This window comes from Martes martes (assembly GCF_963455335.1).
Source record: "Martes martes genome assembly, chromosome: 17".
Classification (NCBI taxonomy): domain Eukaryota; kingdom Metazoa; phylum Chordata; class Mammalia; order Carnivora; family Mustelidae; genus Martes; species Martes martes.
Window position 1 is genome coordinate 51,294,044 of NC_137905.1, and position 10,681 is coordinate 51,304,724.

General features: G+C 54.8%; 2 protein-coding genes across 3 annotated transcripts; both read left to right on the forward strand.

Annotated features, from left to right (window-relative positions):
• The first annotated feature begins 2,040 nt into the window (after positions 1-2,040).
• BAX (BCL2 associated X, apoptosis regulator) lies at positions 2,041-5,824 on the forward strand. 2 transcript variants are annotated; one of them, XM_080829479.1, is made up of 6 exons: positions 2,041-2,136; positions 2,712-2,763; positions 2,854-3,000; positions 3,399-3,534; positions 5,024-5,128; positions 5,552-5,824. In XM_080829479.1, the coding sequence occupies exons 1-6, from the start codon at positions 2,103-2,105 to the stop codon at positions 5,654-5,656; spliced, it is 579 nt and encodes a 192-aa protein (XP_080685605.1). In that variant the 5' UTR covers positions 2,041-2,102; the 3' UTR covers positions 5,657-5,824. The 2 variants fall into 2 exon arrangements, with proteins under 2 accessions (XP_080685605.1, XP_080685606.1); XM_080829480.1 differs by lacking the exon at positions 2,712-2,763 and having other exon boundaries at positions 2,045-2,136.
• Positions 5,825-8,490: 2,666 nt separating this feature from the next.
• Positions 8,491-9,938, forward strand: FTL (ferritin light chain). The gene is made up of 4 exons (XM_080829481.1): positions 8,491-8,840; positions 8,992-9,138; positions 9,412-9,537; positions 9,634-9,938. The coding sequence occupies exons 1-4, from the start codon at positions 8,739-8,741 to the stop codon at positions 9,784-9,786; spliced, it is 528 nt and encodes a 175-aa protein (XP_080685607.1). The 5' UTR covers positions 8,491-8,738; the 3' UTR covers positions 9,787-9,938.
• Positions 9,939-10,681: the final 743 nt, after the last annotated feature.

The window sequence follows — 10,681 nt, forward strand, 5'->3', positions numbered from 1 at the left end:
GGCTCAATCCCAGGACCCTGGGATCATGACCTGAGCTGAAGGCAGAGGCCTTAACCCACTAAGCCCCACTGTGCTTTAATAAAATCTTTTTTTTTTTTTTTTTTGCATCTCAAGAATTCTTTGTTGCCCCACCCTAACATCTTTCCTACATCAGGGGGTGTTGTTATCTGAAGGCTTGAGTGGAGCTGGAGGTTTTGCTTAGAGTGGTCCACTCACATGGCTGAATGAAGGTCTTGGTGCTTCACCACGTGTGTTTCTCTGTAAGGATGCTTGAGCATCCTTACAACACAGAGGCTGGCGTCCTCCAAAGCCAGTGATCCAAAGGTGCCTGAGTGGCTCAGTCATCGAGCGTCTGCTTTTACGGCTCAGGTCATGATCCCAGGGTACTGGGGTTGAGCCCCTATCAGGCTCCCTGCTCCACGGGAAGCCTGAGTCTCCCCCTGCTTGTGTTCCCTCTCTTGTCAGGTAAAATCTTTAAAAAATAATAATAATAAATTGAGTGATCTGAGAGAGAGCACGACAGAAGTTGCAGTAACTTTTATGACCTAACTTTGGAAGTCACACTCTGTTATTTCCACAATATCATACTGATCACGTTGCTCGGCCCTATTCAGTGTGGGAGGGGACGGAACGGGGCATGAATAACCCGGGAGTAAAACCATCGGGCGCCATCTTGGAGGTGGGCTTCAAAGTTCCAGTGTGGCATCTTCCTTGTTACAAACAACGAAGTTTTCTCCCCACTACTCAATGGCTGTACTGTTTAGCGGTCTGTAGCTACTTTAAAAGCCCTCTGTAGTTAAGGCAAAGGGAAGGCTAACTTACTGGGCTGGAATAATAGGCACACATAACGTTAGCTTCAAATAGGAAACACTGTTTCCTCCAAGGATATGCTGTCTTTCAGAGAGACTCTGTTCCCTAAAATCATGAAGTATTGAAATTTTTATCGGTAAAAATGAAAGATCCCACTTCTCCCTGTAGTCATTTGAAACAAAGTAGCAGCCTAGATTTCCAGTCTAGGTGCAGAGCTTCACATAAAGGGTTTCGGGGCCCAATACTCCACATCTGGATTGACCTTGTAGTTTCCAGGGGTAGAAGACCCTGGTTCCACTTCACAGTCTGTGCCTGATGTTGACCCTGCCTTGAGCCCATCATTCAGTTGTCACCTAAGTTCTGTCCTTCTGGCAAGTCCTATAGTAACTCTACCATTTCCTTTGTCAAGATGCTCCATGGTTTCTCTCTCGTGTGATCTCCATCATCACAGTGGGTCAGTAAACTTGACTTTGTCAGGCTGTGTTCTGGTGGTGGTGGTAGGCTGATGTATTAGCACTCTTATGGTCTTATTGCTATGGCTCCCACCCACCCTTAGGACCTAGATACCTTCTTTTATATGCTCCACTGTTCATTATCTGACCCCAGTCTATTTTCTGATCTTGGGTTTTTTCTTCTTTCTCAAAGGAGATAAAATTTCCATGTGGTAAAGTGCACATTTCGTATGTACAGGTCCGTGAATTTTTCAAAAGCATGTTTACCCAAGTAGTCATCACCTAGATCAAGATAAAGCTCATTTCAGGTCCCCCCCCAGGTGCCTGACTTGGGGTCCTTCCCCTTTCATACCCTTCCAGTCCCTCGGCATAGATTAGTTTTGCCACTTTCTGAATCTCACATTCCTTTTGTTTTCACAAAAACAACTCACAATCATCTGAAACGTCCTGCTTCAGAGGATGAATAATTTTGGCCTCCGGTGTTCCTTCTGTTCTGGCGAGGGCTCACATCCCACCTGAAACTTCCAAAAATACTGCACAGAGGAATGAATGAAAGTTCACAGCTGCCTTGGAACAGGTGGCCGGTAGAAGAGCGCCACGGCCGGTTCCTACAAGGAAGTGCGGATTCCACGGTCACGTAATCGGGGCCGAAGATTTCCCCCCGCAGGTGCGGCAGGTGCGCTCACGTGACCGGACGGGCCTGCGGGGCGACAGCGCGCGGCCGCCATTTTGCGGGGCGATCACGTGAGGACGCACGCTCAGCGGGGCGATCACGTGACCAGGGGCGTGCTGCGGCCGCCCGGGCGGACCCGGCGAGAGGCGGCGGCGGGAGCGGCGGTGATGGACGGGTCCGGGGAGCAACCCAGAGGCGGGGGTGAGGCGGGAGGCAGACGGGCGGGAGGAGGGCGAGCCCCCTCGCCGGCTGGCCCCACGATCCTTCCTGCCGGTCTGGGGCCGTGCGATCTCCAAGCACTCCGGGGCAGAAACTCCCGGATCGGGCGCTGCCAGCTTCCAACCCCCTCCCTTCCCGGGGGTTCCCGGCTCTCTGGCCTCTGTGCCCCGATTCCTTCCTGCCTGGTGCTCTCGGACTCCCGAGAAGCTGGAGACCCCAGAATCCAAGCCCCCGGGGCAGGCCCGGGCTTGTCGCCGGCACCACTTCCTGGTGGGAGGGGCGGGTCTCTCCTCTGCCCCCTCAGGCCAGGGGTCTGGATGCGTGAAGCGTTCTCTCAGCCGCCTCCGCCGGAAGAACGTAGGATACAGGCCTAGGCTCCTTGCCTTTTTCTCCATCAGGGACTCAGTTGACCGGGCCCCTAACTACTGTATCTACTAGGAACCCAGAAGTGCAGGACCTCCTAGTGTTGTCCTCCCTCAGAGATCATGAGCTACCCTAGTCTCTGGATCCCCTAGAACCCAACAGTCCAGGCACCTCTTCCCTCCTTTCTCCTCTAGGGCCCACCAGCTCTGAGCAGATCATGAAGACAGGGGCCCTTTTGCTTCAGGGGTGAGTTTGAGGTGTGATTATTGCTGAGCGGATTTGAGGAGTGATGCCCCATTCTGATTTTGCACCTCCCAAACTCCATTCCCACTCTAGTTTCATCCAAGATCGAGCAGGGCGAATGGGGGGAGAGACACCTGAGCTGGCCCTCGAGCAGGCGCCCCAGGATGCATCCACCAAGAAGCTGAGCGAGTGTCTCAAGCGCATCGGAGATGAACTGGACAGTAACATGGAGTTACAGAGGTGTGGCCCCGGGGGCCCCAGGAGTCCAACCACTGGTTCCCTTCTCCCTCAACCCTGGAGTCCTGGCTCTCAGGCCCCCCTTCTCCTAGGAGCCTGGAGTTCAGACCTGCAGCCTCCTATTCTCTCAGACCCAGGGGTCCAGTCCCCCTCCCCCCACCTTCTCAGCGCCCTGGACACTCAGCCCTTCCCTCCTTTAGAATATTGAAACCCTCCCTCAGTCATTTTCCCCCACATTCCTAAGTGTCCATCTCGTTCCTTTCCCCCATGTTGGCCCCTTCTTTCTCACATCAGCTGGGCTTGAGCCTCAGTTTCCTTGTCTTTGGTACGAGGTGGATGTCAGGTCTCTACACTCTGCCTGATCTTTTCTCCCCAGCTCTCGCTTTCCTCTTTCCCTGCAGGATGATCGCAGCCGTGGACACAGACTCCCCCCGCGAGGTCTTTTTCCGAGTGGCAGCTGACATGTTTTCTGATGGCAACTTCAACTGGGGTCGGGTCGTTGCCCTCTTCTACTTTGCCAGCAAACTGGTGCTCAAGGTGGGCAGCTGCAGGGCATGAGCCCAGGGAAGCTCCACTCAGACCTAGGAGGACCTGGGGGTTCTGAGGGCAACAAGCCCTGGGCAGCCCACTTACCAGAGGGAATGGAGAGAGCTATGGGCTGGTTGTTTGCACCTTCATTTATTCATGGAGCAAACATTTCTTGGGCCTACTGTGTGCCTGACCTCTACCCAGCACCCGAGATGCAGTGCCAAACAGAACAGGATAGGTCCCTGCTCTCTTGGAGCTCACCTTGTCCAGTGGGGCGGAAAGAAGTAAACGAGGATGATGTAATGCAAAGTGGTTGGAACATTCTAAGAGTGAGGGACATTAAAGCCAAAGTTCTGGTGATCTAAGAAGATCGAGGGCAGGGGAGGCATCCTGGGGCCACAGCAAGTGCAAAGGCCGTGAGGCAGGCTAAGGGGCTGATGCGTTGAGGGAAGACTTTAAGGGGTCTTGTGAGGGCCCCCACAGTCGATGTTAAAGATGTTAACTTTGCTGTGAGCAAGAGGGGAGTGACTGGCTGGTTTTGAAACAGGAGAGTGAGGTGACCTGATTTGTAAATTTCAAGGATTGTTCTAGCAAGCAAAATGGTGATTGTATAATCTCGGCTGCAGGCATATGGCTGTTCACTGTGAAATCCTTTTAACTTTAAGATATATCGGGAGCGGAAGCCCAACAATTTGGGGGGGCTGTTGTGGGTAGGAGAGCGTATGGGGTAAAAGCTGGAAAGCTGTGAGGGGGGCGCCTGTAGTAATCCTGGTTGATGACTGACTGACCTGGCGTCCACTGGTAGCAGTGGAGGTGGGGAGTAGATTTCTTAATGTGTTTGCCAGATTCGGCTGGTAGGGCTTGAATGTTGGAGGTGAGGGGGAGAGCGGTCAAAATGGTGATGGAGCTGTGTAAGGTACTGGGGACAATAGGGAGGAAGCAGTCGGATACATAAAGGGTGGGAAGGGGGAAGTTCAGGGAGTTGGAAAGTCATGGGCAGGGAGGTATGTCTGGTCCTACCTAGTTTGAAGGTCAGGAAAGCTCTCTCTAGAGAAGTGACATTAGACCTGACATGAGAGCTTTGAGGGAGGAGTAAAAATTTGCTTGGTTGAAGCCTATTTAGGTAGAAGAATCAGCATGTGCAAAGGTCCTGAGGCAGGGAAGAGTTGGTGGGAACGAAGATATGGAAGAAGGTAAATGACACACAGAAAAGAAGTGGAAAATTGGAATGCAGTCAAGTCAGAGCCTTCATACAGGGCCTTGTGGGCCGAGAAAGGCCTTTTGGTCTTTACTACCTAGGGAGCCACGGAAGGTATGTGAGCAGGGCAATTGATTACAAGATCCAGTTGACAATTCATGAGGCTCATTCTGAGTAGGAGTGGAAGTAGACTGCAGCAGCGTATGAGGGGAGGCAGAGGTGAGAAAGGAGGCTTGGGGCCACTGTCCCCAGACAGTGGGGACAAGGCTGAGTCCCTAAGGCCAACACTACTTCCTGTAGGCCCTGTGTACCAAGGTGCCCGAGCTGATCAGGACCATCATGGGCTGGACACTGGACTTCCTTCGAGAGCGACTGCTGGGCTGGATCCAGGACCAGGGTGGTTGGGTGAGGCCCCCTAACCCCCTCCCCCACTCCTCTAAGACCCCTGGGTCTTCCCAAGCCCACTAGTGTTGCTCTCTCTGACTCTGGGTCATCAAATGGGGTCTGTCATGCCTTTCCTCACAGGTCTGATCAACTCCTCTAATTTGTCTGGTATCCACTGACCTGTTGGTGATCTCTGACCTCCCCGTGACCTCTGACCTCTCAGTGACCTCTGACCTCACTAGTACCTTCTTTCCTTCCTGGTGCCTCCACTTCATGTGGAGTCCCTCAAGTTTTTTGATGACCCTTTGACCCCATTATCCATTCATCTTAGGTTTTTGCCCCCACTCATGCCCTATGACCACCTCCCTCCCTGATTCCTCCTGTGCTGGCCCAGGGGCTGCCCCTTGGCCCAGCTGCTGAAGTGACTGATGTCCCTGTCCACAGGACGGCCTCCTCTCCTACTTTGGGACACCCACATGGCAGACAGTGACCATCTTTGTGGCTGGAGTGCTCACTGCGTCACTCACCATCTGGAAAAAGATGGGTTGAGGCCACCAGCTGCCTTGGACTGTGTCTTTTCTGCATAAATTATGGCATTTTTCCGGGAGGGGTGGGATTGGGGGTCATGGGCATTTTTCTTACTTTTGTAATTATTGGGGTGGGGGGGCACGGGGAGGAGTGGTCTGGGGGGGGGGCAATAAACCTCTTTCAGGCCACACTTTGGAGTCTGAATCACTGAGCCCACTTGCTGGCTGTCCTAGGAGACCTATGTGCTGACGAACCTTTTTTGAAGGAACCTGATGCCCTCTGGGTTGGTGATGAGCTAGTCTCGGCTCTGCCCTCCAGGAGCCGGGGGTCCTGAGGGAATTGAAGATCACTTGTGTGGAAGCCTGCGGTGTTGTGCTGGAGACACCAGTGGGCAAGGCCAGGCCAGGCAGTGGAGCCTGGGGCTTTAGGAAAAGAGAACAGGGCAACAGGCTCTGGAGAACTAGGGCTTGGAAGCTTCTGCCATATGGGATGGGAAGAAGTTGCACTTACTGAGGTGGAGAATGGGGGCAGGGGGTGGGGGGGTGGGGAGGCCTTGGGAGGAGGACTTACTGGACCAGGAGAGGGCTCTAGAGCCCTTTGGAGAAGCTAACTGGTCGGAATGCTGGAATCGGGTTCTGAGAGCGAGGACAAGGCGCGCACCTGTGCTGTGGGGTCCAAGGGGACGGGACGGGCTGGACACCGGCTGCTGGGGAGGGGCTGGCCCAGGACCTGGGTGGGGCCCCGGGGAAGACACCGGAAAGCTGCCTCGTAGATGAGACACGAAAAAGGATATCAGAGATAAAGATCACTTGGTCATAGGGTCTGTTGTACCTTCTCTCTGGGTCTCTTCTCCCATCTTGTGGTCTTTCCTCTGTCTCTCTGGGCCTTTTGTTTCCCCCATCCAATGATCTACCCCTCACCCCACCCTCAAGATCTCAGTCCTTCAGATCATCTTTGTCTCCCCACTTCCTCTCCCTCTACCTGTGAGCACTTCTGAAGCCCGCTCCCGGCAGGTGGGGCCTGCTGGAGGCTAAAGGTCTTTAGGCTGAGGTATGAAATTTAGTGAATGAGTAACTCAGGCCCCATTGTGACTGTGTGCCTGGGGCAACTGCCCCTCCCCCAGACACTCTCCCCAGAGACACCAAGTCAGGGGAAAGCTGTAGGATGAGACAGCCATGAGGGGAGACTGAGTCAACTGGCCATAAAGAGGGGACACTATGACCACTGGCAGGAGCCCAGGAAAAACATCAAGGCAACTAAAAAGACTGTAAGATTCGGAGACCAAGCACACTCGCCTCTTGGGAGAGTGGGCCAGACCTGGTTCCCAGCCAGGCCTAGTTCTCAGGGTCCCAGCCACTTTGCAGTCTGCCGCGAACATGAGGTCAGTCAGAAGTGGCCCCACCCCGCCTCTGCCCGAGACCCTTCCCGCTGAGTTCAGCATGACTCAGCACTGCTGCTTCCCTGGCCACTGGCCCAGGCACCCATTGAGGACCCCAGATAACAGCCTGGTCCAGCATCCCCTAGGTCAGGACACCCCCACCGCTGCCTGGGCTGTTTGGGGTCCCCCCCACCACCTGCAAAGCAGGCCTCAGGGGCTTCAGCTCCCCTGCCCAACCTGCTGGCTACCCCTTAGGACACTGAAAACAGGGTCAAGTTCCTGTCTTTGTCTCATTCCCCCCCGCCCCAGGACATGGGGAGTTTCTTGAGGGCGGGGTCCTGGTTTGAGCCAGCTTTGCTTTCTAGACACCAGCCCGCAACTGAGAGACTTAAAAAAAATGTATACTAGTTAGAGACCCATCCGATCCACAGGTCCCTAGACCTTGTTTCCCCAGGACCCACGGCTTCTCTCTGAGACGTTCGAGAAGCATGTGTTAGGCAAGACAGAGACTGCTTCAGAGCCAAAGGGAATTCAAGTCTCTGGCTGCCCTCAATAGTCTCCAGGAAAAGCAACCTCGGAGAGACCCTAAAGCTTGAGTGTCATTTCACCCTACACGTGGCAGCTTCCAGAAAAACAACAGGCCCCTGAAATAGCCCCAGGGTATTCCAAATGGCCCAATCTTTCAAAGGCTCCAAAGACCTCCTAGCACTTAGAAAAGCCCTTAGGAGGCTTCCAGAGATATCCCTGTCCCCTACTGAGGGGGGGAGGGGTGCACAGGAGGACCCCCAAGGCTCTAGAACTGTCCTTTTAATCTTGAAGATCACTTCATGAGTCTAAAGACACACCACCACCACCCCTCTCCCAGGGGAAGATTCCAGAAAATAAGGACTTCATCGTGAACTCTAGTGCTACAGAAATTCCCAATCTTTGAGTGAACCACAGGGCTCCAGGTCCCCCCTTTCAATCCATCTATCAGATCCCCAAGATTGCAGAAATATCTCACCGCACCGCCTTCCAAACTTCTTAATGATCCGGGGACCCCTTATCTTCCAGAGCAAACCCCAGTCATCTGGAGGTCTCCGCACCTCTGAGAAACTTCCAGGGCGCCAGAAAGGTCCATGCACTAAGAGACAACCCCAGAATCCAACCTACTTTCCTGAGACACCCCCAAGACCCCAAAGTCATAATTTTCCAGGGCTCCCAGTGTCCCCATTAACCTTTCACCTACCAGGGAGATCCCCACAATCCCCTGATGTCCCAGAATCAGCCCCAGGACCCTTGCACCCCGCAACCCACCCCCACCTTCGCTTCCCCATTTCACAACAGCCTCGCGCTACTGGCGCGTGACTTCCCCCACTTCTGGGCGGGGGGTCTGGGATTGCTCTCAGCTCAGATTGGTCAATAGGGGTCCTAAGCCCCGCCTCCCAGCGCCGCGGATTGGCCGATTGCTTTCCCTGAACGCCCCACCTCCGAGGGCCCGCGCGCTATAAAAGAAGCCGCCTCGGCCACAGCCTCTCGCAGTGCGCCCGGCGGTCCTGCGGATCTGTCTCTTGCTTCAACAGTGTTTGGACGGAACAGACCCAGGGACGCCCCTGCAACCAGCCAACGACCACCCTCCAACCTCTTTTCCAGTCGCAACTTTGGGAGCCATCTTCTTGGCCACCCGCTGCCTCCGGGACCTGCCCACAGCCAATTTCGGGCTTACCTCCTGATCTTCAATCAACCATGAGCTCCCAAATTCGTCAGAATTATTCCACCGAGGTGGAGGCCGCCGTCAACCGTCTGGTCAACATGCATCTGCGGGCCTCCTACACCTACCTCTCTCTGGTGAGGGTCCCCAGGACGCCCCCAGTCTAAGTTCCCCGCAAGTGCGCACGCGCTGGCCGCCTTTGTCCCGTAGGGTAGTCGGAGGGCGGAGTCCGGGCTTCTGGCCGGCCTTTCTTCCCGCTAACCATTTTTCGCGCCTCCCTTCCCGCAGGGCTTCTATTTCGACCGTGACGATGTGGCTCTGGAAGGTGTGGGGCACTTCTTCCGCGAGTTGGCTGAGGAGAAGCGCGAGGGCGCGGAACGTCTCTTGAAGATGCAAAACCAGCGTGGCGGCCGCGCCCTCTTCCAGGACGTCCAGGTAAATAGTGTGCGGGCAGCGGACTACATGTTCCAGCAGCCCTTGCGCGCGCCGAGCGCCTTGATTGTAGCGCTGTAGGCCCCGCGTGGGCTTCTGGACTATTGTGTTCACTCTTGTGCGGCGCAAAATGGAGGCGGCGCGCCTTTCCGCGAAGACACTGCAACGGGGTCTCCTGGGACGGGTGGTTGTAAGAGCCCGGAGGTGATAGATGCAAGCTCTTAGACGCTTTAGCGGGCGATGTAGCTAGTCCTGAACGTTCTGCCCTCTCTACAGAAGCCGTCCCAAGATGAGTGGGGGAAAACCCTGGACGCCATGGAAGCTGCCATGGTTCTGGAGAAGAGCCTGAACCAGGCGCTTCTGGATCTGCACGCCCTGGGTTCTGCCCGTACAGACCCCCATGTAAGTATCCCCTTCATCCGCATTTAATTGGGCGCGTTTCCCCATCTGTCACACTGTCGATGGATAAGTGGCAATGTGTTCTTTCCTGTCGCTCAGCTCTGTGACTTCCTGGAGAACCACTTCCTGGATGAGGAGGTGAAACTCATCAAGAAGATGGGTGACCACCTGACGAACCTCCGCAGGCTGGCCGGCCCCCAGGCTGGGCTGGGCGAGTATCTCTTCGAGAGGCTCACCCTCAAGCACGACTAGGAGCTCTGGAGACCAGCAGCATCCTTTGAGGCAGCCTCGCTGACATCCGTGCCTCAGCCTCTCCCTGCAGCCAGAGGCAGCTTTGTAACCACCCTGGAGCCCTCTCCCAAGCCCTGGACCAAATGGAAACAATAATAAAGCTTTTTGCAGCAGCTGGCGCTTTGGGTTGTGTTGGTGTTGCACTTGTGTGTGTGGTGTGGGAACTGGCGGGATCCACTTCCACGAGGCTTACAGCTGGACTGCCCTGGCGGGGAGACAGGTGTTGGCCCCGCAGCCGATCTCTGGGGTTCTCTAAACCTTTAATCTTAATTTAGGTGTGGGGCGGGGTGGAGTAGCAGATTCCCTGCTGGGCCAGGCTGTTCATCTGCCCCTCCTCCTACAGGACAGAGATGAAACTCCCAAGGAGCGTCTAGTAGGACCTAGCTTGGTGGCTGGAAGCAGGCACTGTTAGAAATAGCAAACTCTAACCAGACACGGGCTCTGACGAGTAACTTTTTGTCAAGCAGGAGCGTGTGATAAGAGACGCTGAGCTAGGGTTTTGGGGCACAGCACAGAAAAGGGATGTGAAACTTGGGAACTAAGTTCTCCAAATGGGAACTGAAGGGTTAGCAGGCAGCTGCTGGGTCCAAGCTATGAAACTGAACTGACCCCCTGCCCCCTCTCTGGTTTTGGTCAAAGAATCTAGGAGGAAGTGGTTCCTGGACACCCAGCACCTGCTGTTGTCACCACACTTTGGTGGCCACGCAGGGTTCTGGAGGGGAGGTGTGTCCATCATTAACAGTTAACGGGGATGGTCACACATGCAAATCCAGTTTTCTATTCCCCTGAAACATGACTGGTTCAGGGATGCACTCTAGTTTAGACTAGAACTGAAAAGAAGAGGCGCCTGGGTGGC